The 18,362-nt window shown below is 45.0% G+C and overlaps 1 protein-coding gene across 1 annotated transcript; it reads right to left on the reverse strand.

The window, feature by feature from the left end:
* On the reverse strand, positions 14,632 to 15,529 carry LOC8075960. Its single transcript, XM_002440536.2, has one exon. The coding sequence runs from the start codon at positions 15,444 to 15,446 to the stop codon at positions 14,916 to 14,918; it is 531 nt and encodes a 176-aa protein (XP_002440581.1). The 5' UTR covers positions 15,447 to 15,529; the 3' UTR covers positions 14,632 to 14,915.

Below are 18,362 nucleotides of genomic sequence, written 5' to 3' on the forward strand. Positions count from 1 at the left end.
TAGTACAAATATGGAAGAATTACCTTACAAGCCTCATGTGATCACAAACAACTCCTTTATTTTATATATTATTACAATGGTGGACTAGACTAAAGGTGAGGAAAGTGGAGCAACAGTGTAGGGTGCTTCTTCTCATCTCATAGAGGTATGTGTAAAAGGAGGTTATAATCCTCATGGTCATACCGAATGCATGCGCCTGGCTTCTTGTATAGTCGCTCCAGGAGCATTAATTCTAGAGCGTTTTGAACTATTTGCCTTCAATGTTGTCTGGACATATGGATGGTGTTTCACTGTTTAATAATTGTCCTAAGGCCTTGTTTAGTTCTCAGAAAATTTTGCAAAATTTTTCAGATTCTCCGTCACATCGAATCTTTAGACGCATGCATGGAGTATTAAATATAGACGAAAATAAAAACTAATTACACAGTTTGGTCGAAATTGACGAGACGAATCTTTTGAGTCTAATTAGTCTATGATTGGACAATATTTGTCAAATACAAACGAAAGTGCTACAGTGTCCATTTTGCAAAATTTTTTGGAACTAAACAAGGCCTAAGCTATAGTGGCTCATCCATTATTGCCCTTGCACATTTCTTTTGCATTGTCTTTGGTGTGGATTGCTTTCACGTGACCTTTTGGATGACTCCTTATGTTGAGGTGGAGTATTTTTCAATGCGATGCCTCTAAGAAAGGGCATAACATCTATAGTTGACGCCATCATAGACCAGATCATCGAAGTAGGTTTTTTAACCGAAGAAAAAACACCATTTGATGGAGGCTTCACTACAATGCCTCAACATAGGATGTGACGACACCAATTGTGTTACCATTCTAGGCATAGCCGAGTCGAGCAAGACTTTCACACAAACTTTTCCACCACCAAAAGGCACCCCCACCAAGCAAAAGGCAAAGGGTTACCACACAACCCCACTAAACTATCCACCAACAAGCGGATTGGAACCAAATGCTAATACACCATGACTAATCACGGTGAGATACCTCTATGAGGCCATTGCTGCCACACCGCGAGGACCAAGACATTGCTCGGCAAGACTTCTCGATAACTTATTATTAGATAGATCATTGAATTTATTTTTATAATAAATTTATTTGGAGATTCAAAATTGTTACACGTATTCTCGATAACTTAGTTACATATGGCACAAAAACACGGAGGGTTGGGGTGTGTGTATGGGGGTGGTGGTGGTGGTGAGGGTTTATGTTCATTTGCGTTGCACAGATACACTGACATGAACCTGAGTTGAATTCAGTGGAACAAAATTTAAGTCTCAGATAATTCATTCATCACAAGATATATATGTAGGGGATGTTTGGTTGAAAGTGTTAAATTTAACATGTATTGTAGCATTTTCGTTTTATTTGATAATTAGTATCCAATCATGGATTAATTATACTCAAAAGGTTCGTCTCATAAATTATTCCCTAACTATATTTTTAGTTCTATAAATAATATATATTTAGTACTCCTGTCTAAACATTCGATCCGATGAAAGTTAAAAAAATGAGTGAAAACCAAACATGGCCTTATTATATTTGGATTCTTTGAAGAACTCATGGACACGCACAAAAGTTTGCAACGCGTTCTGACTTCTGAGACGAGATGATGATGTCAGGTGCCTGACGTCATGAAATGGCACGCAGTGCAGGAGGCCGAGCAATGTTCCCCGACCCCATCCCCATCTTCTACGTCTACCTGGCCACCTGGGGATGCCCCATCCATGGCGAGAGCGGCGGGCCGGCGGCTACTACGTACTGGCTACCAGTCACGAGTGAGCTAGTATCCATGCGCAATGCAAGCCTCCCAGAAGAGCCTGTTGCTCTCGGCCGTATATATGGCCGGGTCCGCCCTTCTCCGCCGCCGCCACCGCCTGCGGCCGCGCGCAGCCACCACAACCGACACCGTACCGGCACCGTCCGCAGCGTCCTGGACCATCCGGCGGCGCCACCAGGGGACGCACATCCTGCTGTCGACTTCGTCTTCGTCTTCGTTCTCGTCACCCTCCACGGCCACGTCGTCGTCTGCGGCGCCACGGCCGTCGTCGTCGTCGTCGACGACGACGGGGACGCGGTTACTATTACTACTGCCACCACCGGCGCCGCTGCAGGACTCGGCGTCGTCCTCGGCGTAGCCAGCTGCCACCCCTACTGTGGGGGCCGACACGGGGGCGTCGGACTCCGAGTCGCCGGTGGCTTCTTGCGGCGCGGCGGCGGCGGCGGGTGGCGCCGGCGCGGGAGCAGGAGAAGCAAGCTCCAGGCTGGGTATGGGCTGAGGTGTGCAGTTGTCCATGGCGCCGCGGAACGCCGGAATGACGACGCCGGTGATGCGGGCTGCGGAAACAGTAATATTTAAAGGAAAAAAAAGTGCGCGTCTCCGTCACTCCATGTCGGATTTGGACTGTAGCTCGAAGTTTCGTCAGTATTTCTAAACTCTATAGAGCTTAGGTTTAAGCAGCTTTTGAAGGTGGACGGTGTTTTTTTGATCTTTTCTTACTAGAGTGTATATATTTTCAATTTTCTTCACAAAAAGGTTAGGGTTTTGGAGGCATGTGTCGGCTGATGTGTAAAGCCTAAAGCAAGGCCATTTAACTTTGCGTGCATTATTTAGTAAAGGAAAGGCAGCTTTTCTCTAAGCTGGATAGATATGCTTATGCCTCATTACATACATGTTGTGTTAGAAGGAATATAATTATTGCTTTTTTTTGAGTCATGGGCTCATAGGGTAGGCTTAGACGAACTAACCATGCGTTTAATCAAATTGATCTAGGTTTCCAAAGAAACTATACATATATATTTTATACTTGAGTCGAGGAAAATGATGAATCCAAACTTGCAAATGAAAACTTGTAGTAAATGGCCACGGGAATGTAGGGGTGTGGGTTCATTGTAGGGGTGTTGAGGAAGACATAGTCTATATATCACCCTCACGTATATAAATAACGTCAAACTTCATGCCCTTCATTTTGAGCAGTGAGTGTGACAAGACACAAGTCATCACTCCCAGCGGTGATCTCATCGTTAATGTCCTCCATAGCGCCCCCGTGGATGGTTGGAGCCACATCAACTGAGGCATCACGCTACACATGAGGGAGGCAATTGATGGAACGAGCTAGTAGGGGGAAGAGGGGGACATCGAAATGGCGAATGGGGAGCCATTGGTTTGGATCTATGTTATATCGTGTGGGTTCGCATGAGTGCATGAACGATGTATTAGTGTAGAGTGTAGGGATGAGACAAGGCTGGTGAGCATGGTTTAGAAGTCTGAGGTCACACTCGAGGAGGCAATTTGGTTGAGTAGGTTAAAGGTGGTGGCAAAGGCGCTAGAGGTGTGACGACCGGGAAACAAGGTGGAACGAAAGTGGACGGTGGCAATGAGGAGGTGTTTATGCTACAATGGCAACCATAGGAGGGGAGAGGCTGGGACTAGGAGGACAACAACACATGGTGCGCCTAGAGATAAAGCTAATTGGAGGAATATGTGGTAGGAGGGGCTGTAATGATGTCATTAGGATTGAAAGTAGAGTTGGGGCACACCATGTTGATGGTGTACCTAGCAGAGGACATGTCGATTTGTGGCATGTGGAGCAAAAGGGGAGAAGGGGTGGAGGCATTTGTCAATGGAAAATATACACACATATTTTTTGTTTCAAGCAAGTTATCCGCAAAGAGGGGGTTGTCGCGCCTTAGGGGCACGAATTGTCTGCCACCGAGGTTGTCCACATGTAGGTGGTTGTCGCATCTTAGGGGAGTTGTCTCTCGGCAAGCTAACGTTGTAGCTCAGGTTAGTAGTAACTCCTAAGGGCTCCTGGTCAGTATTGAAGTCATTGTTACTTTGTAGCTTCCCGACAACTATGAGCACATTGTGCATGGAGGCACGTACTACAAAGGATCTAGACCGTTACTTGCAATATTGGCACAAAAGGACACAATGCTAAGGCAACTAGGAAACATGATGACTAGCGGAGCAGTAATTGGAAGTCCCAAAGGAGATCTTGAAAGGACACACCTGATTTGTCAGCTTCGACGAACTTGACATATTTGGTGGCGACAAGTGGCACGAGGCATGGCTCGATAAGCTAGGGGATAGCATGGAGCTCCATTGCTTATGGCGGGAGCGGGACAATGTGCTCATTGTGTGCACAGAGGGTAGAGGTGCAACAACAATGGTGTAGATCAAGGTGGTAGCGAGCAATGACTTCCACCTCGGCTTAGGGGTTTAACTGCAGCCATTTCCATACACAATAACTCAAAATCACAAAAGAAAGGAAATTTGACGTGAATAAAAAAAGCTCAAAATAAAAAACAAATGATAACGAAAGCTTTGTGTGTGTGTGTTCATGTCTTCAGCACACGTAAGTAGAGTTTTTTTAATCATTTGTCAAATGGATCACACCTTTTTTTCAAAGAAAAAAATGGACAAGCACCAAAGGTGTTATGTTAATAGAACGTGACGTGTGAGATAAATCGATATCTGCAGTGACTAGCTAGCGACTTTATCGCAAAAGTTACATGAAAAAGAAGCCGCAGTGCTTGTCTGCCGCTGTTTTGCTTCATATACGGTCTTTTTTTTTACCTTCTACGTTATCTCGGTCTACATGCATATATATGGTTGCGTCCACGCATTTTCTCCATCACCTCCGATCCTTTATCCTTTTCGATGGCTTCTAAGTGTGCACGTTCGGGCACTAGCACCGGTCGGAAAGGACCTGTTGCCCCGATTCTTGAGCCGGTGCTGCCTTTCCGGGACTAAAGGCCCACCCTTTAGTCATGGTTCGGGAATCGGGGCTAAAGCACCCCCTTTAACACCAACCGGTCCTACCAGGATCGCCATGTTGCAGGACCCTTTAACATCGGTTGGTATTACCAACCGGTTTTAAAGAGTTACTTTTTTTTTCTTTTTTTCAGTTTATTTCTTTAGTTCTTTTTATTGTTTTTATATAATAATAATAGGTTTGTTAATATATATTTTATGCTGATATAATAATATATATATTACACGCATATTAAACATATATAAATGGAAATTGTAGGCTTAGCTTTATAATTAAGCTTTGCCTATAATAAAATGAATAGACCACATCAATAATTAAATAGATGGATATGTAAAAAGCTTTATATATAGTTTTATAAGTACAAAATTCGTAACACATATATACATAGAGTTTTTTTTTCCAATCTATAAAACCGATACAAATGATCATCGTTGTTTGGAATAAGAGTTTCATTGCCGTTGAAGTGAAACTCGTCGTTTGGATTGATCACTTGCTCGCGGAGAAATCCTGCTACCGTCTCTTAAATAGGTTTGATGCGGTCTTTTTGCATGACCTTTACCCTCAACCATTCCGTCTTCAATTTGAAATAAAATAAAAAAGGTATTAGTTATCTAAGTTATTCAATATAATTTAGGAGATAATAAAAAGAGACATGTAACGTACTCTGAGCGTCTCTATGGGTGTTTGATTGACTTGTACCATCATGAATTTGCACACGTAATATGCACATAGTTTGTTCCCTCCTTCTTGTCTTAAACACCACCGTACGATATATATAAAAAAGATTCACGACCACGACAATAAGAAAGCTAAAAGTTATCGAAAGTTTGCTAGCTAGTACAACTTACTTGTGGATGAATTATATTAAGCGACGCTTTACAACCAATGAGATGTTCACGGTCAATAAATCTTTCCCAAACCCTACACACAGCCATTGCGGATCGTCAACTAATAATTGCAGAGTCATATCATGATATTCTTCTAGCTGAGATCGACATTACGTACCTTTAAATAATATTTACAATTTATTGGTAATTTTCTTGTGGTTTTCTTATTGAGTCATAGATTATCAAACCGGTGCTAAAGGGCTCTTTAGCCCCGGGCCGCAAAAAGGCCGAAGTTTTTGGCGATTTTGGGCATCGACTAATGCCTCATTTTGTAGTAGTGCTAGAACCATCTGAGATCTGGACGCTTGCATTTGCATGCGTGCAAACAACCATCTCACCCAATCTTTTTTATCTTATCTCATCGAATATTTAAACACATACATTAAGCATTAAAGAGGTGTTTAGTTCTCCTTTTTTCTCAAAATATTTTGGGTTTTGGTCTATCATTTTATATGATAGAACTAAACACCATGCAAATTTTTTAGCAAAAAGTTGATTATTCTCTATTTTCAATTTTGGACTTAAGAGACTAAAAAACCCCAAAAAGAGCCTCGGGAGGCTTTCATGAGGACAATAAATTCTGTATTTTGGATCAAACTAAATATGACCCTAAAATTTTGGCATTTTGAATTTTATCATTTCAAAATAGTTGGTATTTTGTATTTTTTTTGAACTAAACAGCCTGATAAAAACAAGACTAGTTACACAATTTATATGTATTTGCGAGTCGAATCTTTTAAGTTTAATTAGTTCATAAATAAACATTAATTGATATAATTATAAATGTGTTACATAATTCAAAACTTCTCTTTTCGCGAACTGAATAAGGCCAGTCTAGAAAGGAATATTATACGCCCACACATGACTACAATACACTCTTTCTGTTTCAAAAACAATTACACATGTGTCAATCCTTTTTTTTTAAAAATGATTAATACAATCTATAAAAAATACTAATACTATGATATGAAATAAGCATTATTAGATTAATCAGAGAATATACCATTTTTCTCCAAAACAACACATAAGCATATACACTATATATACACACCTCAAACAAAGTGTTGGGTACCATAAAATGGATACCCAAAATCAAAGAAATAAAAATCGTAAAAAGGAGATAAGGCAAAGCATCCGAGATCACCAGGGCTCGGGCGCGGGTTCCGTCTCACCCGACCCCTTGGCCTTAGACGCAAGCTCCGGCTCGCCCGACCCCTTGGCCTCAGACGCAAGCTCCGGCTCGCCCGACCCCTTGGCCTTGGGCGCAAGTTCCGCCTCGCCCGACCCCTCTTGGGCTCGGGCGCAAACACCGCTGAAGGGTCGAGATGGCAGACTAGAGGGGGGGTGAATAGTCCTTTCTAAAAATTAATACGCCGGCTAACCGAAACAAATGCGGAATTAAAACTATCGGTCTAGCCAAGACTACACCCCTCTATCTAAGTTCTCTAGCACCTTGTAAAAGATCCTAAACAAGCAAACAAGGTGCCACCTTAGCAAGAGCTCACCTAATCAAATCTAGGAGCAAGGTCACACAAACCTATGCAACTAGTACTTTACAAACCGGGGGAGTTCCTACACAAACTAGTGAGGCAAAGCACACAAAGCCTAAGCTCGCTAGCAAGCTCAATAACAAGGCAACTAATGCCAAATTAGAGAGCGCAACTTACTTAGCTACACAAACTAAGCAATGTGACTAACAAGGTTACACAAACCAAATTAGTCACGCAAGGGAACTACTTCTAGCTACACAAGCAAGAAGGTAACTAGCAAGCTACACAAGCTAACTAATTACAAGAGCAACTACACAAGCACAAGTATATGAATGTAAACACAAGCTTGTGTTAGGGACTTGAAAACCAATTGGGAAGAACAATGTTGACACGATGATTTTCTCCCGAGGTTCACTTGGTTGCCACCAAGCTACGTCCCCGTTGAGACAAGCTCCAAGGTTGCCGCCGGTCCTCTTGCTAGTGGTGACCCGCAAGTCACACTCTCCCACGTGGAGTGCTTACCACAAGCTCTAGCACTTGACCCGGCCGGACCACTTGTCGCTCTTCACGTCTCGCTCAACTAGAGTTGCTCTTCGCGATCCCCGCGGGGTGAGCACCGTACCCCTCACAATCTCTTTTCCGGAGCACCGCACAATCTCCTTGCGTGCTTCGACGGAGTCACAAGCCACCAAGTCGTCTAGGAGGTGGCAACCTCCAAGAGTAACAAGCACCACCGGCTTGCAACACGAACACCTAGTGCCACTCGATGCAATCTCTCAATGCAACGCACTAGAATCACTCACTCACACAATCGGATGATTATTATCAAGCATATGTGAGTTAGAGGCTTTACTAGCACTCCCCAAGCATGGACACTAAGTCCCAAGGGTGCTCAGCATCGGCCAAGGCCGGTCACCACTTCTATTTATAGCCCCAAGGGCTAAACTAGCCGTTGCTCCTTCACTAGGCAAAACCCGAGGGCACCGGACGCTCACAGGGAGGCACTGGACGCTCAATACCCAGCGTCCGGTGCTCAGCTGACCGCCACGTGTCACTAGCCATTTGAAGTCGACCGCTGCCGCCAACGGCTACTGCGCACGCGCGCCTGCACAGCACCATCGGACGCTCTACTGCGTCACACCGGACGCGTCCGGTGCACACCGGACCCGTGCGCAGAGAGCTCCGTAAACTCGCATGGTCACCGGACGCACCCTGAGCGTCCGGTGCTCACCGGACTCGTGCGCAGAGAGGGAGGGTCGGACGCTGACCACCGGACTCACTCCGGTGCGTCCGGTGCACACCTGCGCCACAGACACCACACCGGACGCTCTGGACCAGCGTCCGGTGCTGCCAACACCAGCGTTCGATGAGTGCCCGCAACTTCTCCAAATTTCCCACCGGCGCAATAGAAAATATGCACTTAATTTTCTCAAAAGCGTCGAATCCTAGGAACACCACCTCCTTTGTAAAGTGTGCCAACACCAACAAGTGTACACCACCATGTGCAAGTGTGTTAGTATTTTTATAAACATTTTCCCAAAGGAGTTAGCCTCTCAAACTTGCCACGCCACTCGATCCTAACACGTATGCAAAGTTAGATCGCTCAAGTGGCACTAGATGACCGATATGCAAACAAGTTTGCCCCTCTTGATAGTACGGCGATTTATCCTAAATCCGGTCATAAACTTCGCTACACACCTATGACCGGTGAAATGGAAATGCCCTAGGTTATACCTTTGCCTTGCGTATTCCATTCCATCTCCTCCAATGTTGATACAACACATGCATCAACCAATCACCAAATGATATGATCCACTTCATATCATCACGTGACCGTATTGGTTCATCGATCTTGACCTCACTTGTACTTCACCGTTGCCTTGGTCCATCGGCGCCAAGTCTTGCTCAAGCTTCACCGTCACACGCGGTCCCTCGCTAAGCCTCTGACTTGCCCTTCACTCTTGCAACCGGTCCATCGAGCCAAGCCTCATCTTGATCTTCTCCACCTTGGTCACATGACTCCATGTCATGTCTCATATGCAATGAGCTCCTCCATCATCACATTATCACCTGTGGACTAATCTCCTGTGTATTTCATATAAACACTATTAGTCTACCTAAATTGTCACTCCATTACCAAAACCAAACAAGGACCTTTCAACCGCCTCACCCGAGTCCTCATCTAGGAGCCAGACTTCCCACGAACGATGGCCGTACTCTCGACGTGACATTCGCTATGACCTCCACGTCGTGCCAGGGCATGGCAGCGACTATTTCAACCACCCCGGCACTGTGAAACCTTACCTCTTTCACTGTGAAGTACCGCCTCACAGTAAAAGAGGCATGGGGGAGATTAACAAGTGTCATTTTGGCTGTCTTCTCCTACTGTTACAGGACATGCAGCAATATCACCTATCCGACCCCCACGATCTCAACAGGACTCGGCAACCCTCCACAGGAGCAACCATGCTGTCAGCCATACCCCAAGGACGGGATGGGCAAGCTTCTACAGGATCGGAACTGTGGCTTTACCATGTACCAGAAGAAGATCACCGGTCAACACATGTAAAAACCTTGTGTCCCCTTATGACTATAAAAGGAGAGCCAGGGCACACATCCAAGAACACGCTCACAACACTAGAACTTAAGGCAAGACCACGCACACTCCAGAGTAGCAAATAGCGCTCTGTCCACCACACAAAGTCAAGATCTGGGACTTAGCCTTCTCTCGCAACCTGCTTGTATACTCCTACTACAAGCACTTTCGGGTGCAAGGCAATACAGACCCCCAATCTCACACTGGACGTAGGGCATCTTCAGCCCGAACCAGTATAATTCTATGTGTTCCACTTGCATCACCATCCGGGTTTAGGTAGACGCGCAGACTCGTTACTCGTTAGTGCCTAGACGATGAGTCTAGACGCCGACACCAAGAATGGTAATTTTTTATATTTACTATACATAATTTGAGCAATTGTATTTGTGTAAACACTTTATCTTATTATTAAGTACAACATGAAAGATTTGAAAGATGAGTCAAACTTTCTTAAATCTGCCTAAATTTTATAGAAAATGGTATCGACATTTATGTCCCTAACATCTTATAACTACTTTAATAATATTTTTTTAGTCTTACGTGTCCCCCCTCTCTCTTTTAGCGGGTTAGTTCTTTCCTAAGTACACCGGTCTAGCTCCACCGTTAAAGCCGGTGCTCTGTGTTAGTGTGTTTGGCCGTTAGCCTATGGCATCTCGCCGCGGGTTTTGACGTGCTTGTACTCAGACTCCTATTTCCCTTAAAGCAACACGTGCTAAGGCACGCTTTCAAAAAAAAATTAATTGTCTTTTCAGAAAGTGAGAATTTCATACTATACGCCTTTAGAAAGTGTGAATTTTATAATCAACGTATTGTTTAGTTTCTCCCAAAAACTAAAATTTTTTTAAGATTCTCCATCACATCGAATCTTTAGATGTATATATAGAATATTAAATATAGACAAAAATAAAAACTAATTATACAGTTTACATTACGAGATAAATCTTTTAAACCTATTTAGTCTATAATTAAATAATATTTATTAAATATAAATAAAAATACTATATTAACCATCTTTGATGAACTAAGGCCTTGTTTAGTTCACCCCAAATACCAAAAAGTTTTCAAGATTTTCCGTCATATCGAATCTTGCGGCACGTGCATAAAACATTAAATATAGACGAAAACAAAAACTAATTGCACAGTTTAACTGTAAATCGCGAGACGAATAATCTTTTGATCCTAATTAGTTTATGATTGGATAATATTTATCACAAACAAACGAAAATACTACGATAGCGAAATAAAAAAATTTCACAGGCCTAAACAACGCGCAACGGCAGGGCCAAAGTGGGTACGGTCGGTGGCGTTCTTCTAGAAGCCTAAGGTTTTGTCAGAGTTGAGGGAGTCGCGGCAGCACATGGCACATGCACGCGAACCAGATGCTGCGTGCGCGCACGATGAAAGCGTGTGCTATCTCTATCCGTAGCTGCTGCGGCCCACCGTTTTTTTTTATAGAAAAAAAGGGAAACGAAAAGTCTGGGGTGTGCCGCTGTCCTGAGTGCTACTGCCTGCGGCGCCCGCATCTCACCAAAAACCAAAATCTTTTCAAGATTTTCCGTTACATTAAATCTTACGCCACATGCATGAAATATTAAATATAAACAAAAATAAAAACTAATTGCACAGTTTACCTATAAATCACGAGATGAATCTTTTAAACCTAATTACTCAAATAATGTCTGTCAAATAAAAACAAAAGTGCTACACGGAACTAAACAAGGCCCATGTCACGTCGGGAGCAGCGACCAGCGAGGTCGCACAGGCGGGCGCCGGGCAGGGCTGCAGGGTCACCCGTTTCGCAAACCGGCATCTCCTTCGCTTTCGGGGTTTTTTTTCACGATCGAGAAGAATCGTTTTTTTAATGAAATACGGTGGAGGGCTCTCCCCCTCCAATCGTGTTTTTTTAAGATCAGTTCCTAAAAGAAAACCAAGCACCCTCGACACGACCATCACATTCCTATCATTAAGATGACCCGAAAACATACTTGGATCATCGTATTTGGCACCTGAGGGGTCTTGTTTAGTTCCTAAAATATTTTATAAAATGACCAATATTCTCCGTCACATCGAATCTTACAGCATATGTATGAATCATTAAATATATATAAAAGAAATAATTAATTATACAGTTTAACCGAAAACATTTTTTTACAAGAACCGAAAACATTGGGTGGAGGGTTTTCACAACAATGCCTCCAACAAAAGACGCGCGTGACACCACCAGTTGTGTTACCATAATTAAGCATGAGCAGAGCCGAGCAAGGTTTTCACACACCGACCAAGCCATTGCTAGGCATGACTTTGTCGCCGTCGCTCTGGAGCTGCCTCTGGGCTAGCCATGCATCGCTGGCCACCGCCCACCACTGCACAGGTCATCAAAGCTAGCAAAGAATAACACACAAAGTTTTGCTTCACACGGCTGCAGGTACCCCCTGGGACGCCAGAGCGGCCCTAGCTAGCTAGTCAGCTCCATGCTGTAGCCACAGAACGGCGCTCGTTCGAGCTAGTCCACGCCGCCGTCTCTCACAACAGGGCGACTTTGGCCAAGCAACCACTACAAAATAAAGGTCAAGATCGTTGGGTCGCCGGCCGGCCGCCTGTGTCCACCAGCCGGATGGAGAGTGACGCAGGGCACGTGCACCTGGAACAAGACAAGTTGTATGCATATCGATTGTTGACGACAATTTTTAAGGGTTGACAAAGTTGTCGTAAACAACATGCTCCTATATAGTCCTATATATGACCCGAGCGGACATTTGAGCATGTTCGTTGATTTGAAAAGTACGGCTGAAAAGAGAAGCACGAACAGACTTGACGCCATGCATGTAGCATTAATTGACCGGATCGATTGTGCTGAGAAAATTATGGACAGGTTTTGAGTTCCGTTTTTGTCAATTTGTTTTGCGAGGCCTGTTTGTTTAGGCTGAATTCCGGACCGAAAGAATGCTTTCTGCTGATGGTTTGTCATATAAGGCCAGTCTCAATGGATAGTTTCATGACACAGTTACCAAAACTATAATAACCGAGCCATAGAAGTTTTATGGGGATGAAACTCCTCTCTCATCTGATGAAACTCTTTCATTTAATGACCCTGTCAAGTCAGCAATTTTACTTATGTGGCACTCTATTTAATATGCATGACACTCTCATGAAACATGCATTGAGACTGGCCTAAAAATAGAGTAACCTTTCTGACTGAATCGATTCCGGCAGTCGATTTCGTGCCAACCGAACGTTGTCTAACTTGGACAAGATTTAAAGTTTGAGGTAATTCAACCAGCACAGGATGTATATGCATGTGTCATATTTGGATTCTTGAAGAACTCATATGGACAAAGCTTTGCAAATTAAAGCATTCTGATGACACAAGATGCATGATGTCAAATACCTGACGTACGTCATGAAATGGCACGCAGGCGCAGCGTAGGAGAGACCAGGCCAAGCAATGTTCGTTCGGTTCCCCGACCGGCCCCATATTCTACATCTACCTTGAGATGCCCCATCCATGGCGGGCGGCGGTGTCCGGCGCGGCGGCTACTACTGTGTCTACCAGTCACGAGCCAGCTAGTATCCATGCGCAATGCAAGCCTCCCAGAAGAGCTTGTTGCTCTCGGCCGTATGGCCGGGTCCGGCCACAACAGCCGCCGCCGTCGCCTGCGGCCGCGCGCAGCCATCTCCCGCACCGGCACCGATCGCCGCGTCCTGGACCGTCCGGCGCCACCACGGGACGCACATGCCGCTGTCGACTTCGTTCTCGTCACCCTCCATGGCTACGTCGTCGTCGTCCGCACCACGGCCATCGTCGTCGTCGTCGTCGTTAACGCTAGCAGCAGGAGTGCGACTATCGTTGCCACCGGCGGCGCCGCTGCAGGACTCGGCGTCGTCCTCCGCGTAGTAGCATTCTGCTTCTGCCACCGAGGGACGACGGTCCCCTACTGTGGGGCCGGCCGACACAGTGGCGTCGGACTCGGAGTCGCCGGTGGCTTCTTGCGGCGCTGCGGCGGGTGGCGCCGGCGCGGGAGCAGGAGGCGCAGGCTCCGCGTTGGGCATAGGCGCCTGATGTGTGCAGTCGTCGTCCATGGCGGGATGACGACGCCACGTTGCCACGACGGGGGGCGCGGCTGCGAAAAAAACAGTAGTCAGCAGCAATATTTAAAGGAAGTAGTAGCGTGTCCGTGTCAGATTTGGACTGTAATTCGATGTTTCGTCTGCATCACTAATCTCTAGCTCTAATAAAGTTTTAACCTTTTGGAATTGGATTTTATTAGTCGGTGTAATTTGATCTTTCTTGGAGATTAGAAAGTATTTTCATTTTTCTCCCCAAAAGTTTTCGGTTTTGGAGGCTTGTCTCGGATGATCTGTAAAGTCTAAAAAAAAGGCTATTTATTAGCTTTTCTCTAAGCTGGATAGATATGCTCATGCCTATAAAGAAAGTCATTTTGGATAAAGCGAGAGTTAAATATTGAAAATATAAATTATAAATAATTTTTAAGTTGTTGAGTTTGAAAATATGAAAACCATATAAATAGATTTATCTAAAAATTTCTTTTATAAAAATATCCATATACTATGAATATTTTTATAGAAACAAGGAGTTAAAGTTAGATCCGTATCGTTGTCTAAACAATTTTTTTTTTAATAGAGTGACTATGCTTTTACAGGAGGGAGAATACTTGGTACTTCTAAACGGTGCATTTAGCATTGACCAGAGGGATCGGAGTACCATTACAATTCAGGTGGCCTGAATGTGAATCCGGTTTTGACTTCCATTAATGTTAATTTGAGTTGCACACATAAACTGACCTGAACATGAGCTGAATTCGCAAGAACAGAATTGCGGTTTCTGGTAAAATTCATTCAGAACAGAATGGATCAAAATTTAATTTCCATTCACGGGAAACATTGGGTTCTTGAAGAATAACATATGGACATGCACAAATTAATAAAAGTTTGCAAAGCATTGCGCGACAAGATGATGTCAGACGCCTGACGTCATGAAATGGCACGCAGAGCAGCACGGCAGGACGCCCAGCAATGTTCCTTCCCCGACCCCATCTTCTACACCTACATCTACCTTGGGATGCCCCATCCATGGCGGACGGACGGCGGCGGCGGCGGCGGCTACTGCCTACCAGTCATGAGAGCGAGCTAGCTAGTACCCATGCGCAATGCAAGCTTCCCAGAAGAGCCTGTTGCTCTCGGCCGTATGGCCGCCGGGTCCGGCCACAACAGCCGCCGCCCCGCCCTTCTCCGCCGCCGCCGCCGCCGCCGCCTGTGGCCGCGCGCAGCCACCACCGCTGGCACCGGCCGTAGCGTCCTGGACCATCCGGCGCCACCACGGGACGCACATCCTGCTGTCGACTTCTTCGTTCTCGTCACCCTCCACGGCCACGTCGACGTCGTCTACGCCACGGTTGTCGTCGTCTTCGTCGACGACGGGGCCGCGGTTATTATCGCCACCGCCGGCGCCGCTGCAGGACTCGGCGTCGTCCTCGGCGTAGCTGCCAGCTGCCACCGATGGACGACGACGGTCCCCTACTGTGGAGGCCGACACGGGGGCGTCGGACTCCGAGTCGCCGGTGGCTTCTTGCGGCGCGGCGGCGGCGGCCGGTGGCGGCGGCGCGGGAGCAGGAGAAGCAAGCTCCAGGCTGGCTATGGGCTGATGTGTGCAGTTGTCCTCCATGGCGCCGCGGAACGCCGGAATGACGACGGCGGTGATGCGGGCTGCGAAAACAGTAGTCAGCAATATTTATAGGAAGAAGATGCGTCTCCGTCACTCCGTGTCAGATTTGGACTGTAGTTCGAAGTTTCGTAGTATTTAAGCTTTTGGAATTAGACTTTCTTATTAGTCGGTGTGTTTTGATGTGTCTTTTATTAGAGAGTATTTTTTTAATATTCTTCCTCAAAAGTTTACGGTTTTGGAGGCATGTAGTGTGGGCTGATGTGTAAAGCCTAGAGCATGCAAGACCATTTAACTTTGCGTGCATTAGTTAGTAAAGAAAAAATAGTTTTTCTCTAAGCTGGATAGATATTGCGTATACATCATTACATACATGTTTTTTTTGAAATGCATCATTACATACATGTTGGGTTAGAAGGAATATAATTATTGCTTTTTTCTAAGTTATAGACTCATAGGGTACGTTAGAACCATGCATTTAATCAAATTGATATGGGTTTCCAATGAAATTGTACATGTATCTTTTATACTTGAGCTGAGGCAAATGATGAATCAGAACTTAAATTATAAGTGAAAACTTGTAAATGGCCATGGGAATGTAGGGGGCGGGTTCGTTGTAGGGGTGTTGACGAAAACGTTGCTATCTTCCATGGCACTCCATATCGCCCTCTCATGCATGTAAAGAATAATGTCAATCTTCGGGTCTTTCAATTCGAGCAGTGAGTGTGAGTAGACAAATAACTCCTATGAGTCATCTGGTTCCTCTAGGCGGTGATCTCATCGTTAATGTCATCCATAGACCCCATTGGATGGTTGGAGCCACAACCATCGGAGGCATCGCTCTATGCATGAGCTAGCTAGGGAGGCAATCGATGGACCGAATAGGGGGCAAAAGGGGACATCAACAATGGCGAATGGTGAGCCAATTGTGTGGATCTCTGTTATATCGGGTAGGTTGGCATGAGTGCATGAATGATGTATCATAGTGTAGATTGTGGGGAGGAAACAAGGTTGAGCATAGTTGAGAAGTTTGGGTTGCACTCGGGAAGGTGATGAAGTTGAGTAGGTTAAAGGCGGTAGAAAAGGCTAGAGGTGTAATGAATAGGGAACAGTACGGTGTGGAATGGAGGTGGATGGGGGCTGAGACCAGTCAGGAGGTGTTCATGCTACGATAGCAACTAATGAAGGGGAGAGGTTAGGACTAGGAGGGACAACAACACGTGGTGTAGACAAAGATAAAGCTGATAGGAGGAGAGACGTCGTACTAGGGGTAGTAATGATGTCATTAGGATCGAAAGAGGAGTTGGGGCACAACACATTGATGTTGTACCTAGCCGTGGACATGTTGATTTGTGGGAAGGGGAGCAAAAGGGGAGAGGGGGAGGGAGGCGGTTGCCGATGGAAAAGATACACATACATTTTTTTGTTTCGAGCAAGTTGTGTGCAGGGAGGAGGGTTGTCGCGTCTTAGGGGAGTTGTCTACCACCGAGGGTTATTGTCTGCATGCAGGTGGTTGTCACATCTTAGGGAAGTTGCCTCTTGGTTAGATACAATTGTAGCTAAGACTAGTAGTAACCCCCAAACAGCTCCTTGTCCATAGTTAGGTAGGCATTGAAATCACCATTACTTTGTAGCTTCCCGACAGCCATGAGCACATTTTGCATGGAGGCATAGGAAGGATCTAGACCGTTACTTGCAACGTTGGCGTGAAGCACACAATGTTGAGGCAATTGGGAAACATGACAAATGGAATGGTAAGATTGGATGTATCCTGAAGGAGATCTTTAAAGGCCACACCTGATTTGGCAACGTTGACGAGCTTGACATATTTGGCGGTGACAAGTGGCATGAGGCAAGGCTCGACAAGCCACCAGGGGATAGTGTGGAGCTCAATTGCTGATGGCGGTACAATGTGGGGCCACAGTGTACAATAGGGCTAGAAGCTTGCATTGGTAGATTGAGTAGTGGAGGTGCAGCGGCAATGGTGTGAAGGTGGTGGCGAGGAATGGCTTTTGCCTCAGTCGAGAGGGTTTAATTGCAGCCATCTGAATCCACAATAACTCATCAAAATCATGGAAGAAAGGAAACTTGACATGAAGGAGCAAAAAGAAAAACTCAAAGTTAAAAACAAACGAAAAGGAAAAGTTTTTTTACACCCTTAACAGTTAGCACTTGTAAGTACCCCTTCCATTTTAAATTGTAAGTATGTTATAAGTTTCTAGATATATAATTTTTTTCTACGTATCTAGAGACATAATATATATCTAAGTACATAGCAAAAGTTGTGAACCTACATAAAGATTATAATTTGAGATGGATGGAGTAGAGTTTTTTTATCATTTGACAAATGGATCCTCTTTTCTTTTTAAGAAAATGGACAAGCACCAAAAAAAGGTGTTATCTTAACCAAACGTAACGTGTCAGATAAATAGATATCTGCGGTGACTAGCTAGCGACTTGATCCCAAAAGGTACATGAAAAACAAGCCGAGTAGGCTACTTGGAGTGTTCCATACTTCCATGGCAAAGTCGTAGTGCTACTCAAAGTCTGGTTCAAGCAAAAAGGCGACCATCTAGAGGCATACTATATCAATATATACGGTCTTTTTGACCTGATGCTATACGTTATTTCGGTCTACGCGCATATGGGTTTCGTCCACGCATTTTCTGCATCACCTCGCTCCTTTTCGATGCCTTGTAGAGAACCATCTCTGATCACATCTGGACGCTTGCATTTGCAATTTTGCGTTCGTGCAGGCAGCCGTCTATCTAGAAAGGCATATCATACACATACACACACACGCGACTACTACACTCTTTCTGTTCACAAAGAAAAAAAAAAGAAGTGCAGTGTAGGCGAATCTACAGCTTGCCGTCGGGGGTCTGCCAACCCCGATAGATTTCTGAAATTCTAATGGAA

This window comes from Sorghum bicolor, chromosome 9, assembly GCF_000003195.3.
Source record: "Sorghum bicolor cultivar BTx623 chromosome 9, Sorghum_bicolor_NCBIv3, whole genome shotgun sequence".
Classification (NCBI taxonomy): Eukaryota; Viridiplantae; Streptophyta; class Magnoliopsida; order Poales; family Poaceae; genus Sorghum; species Sorghum bicolor.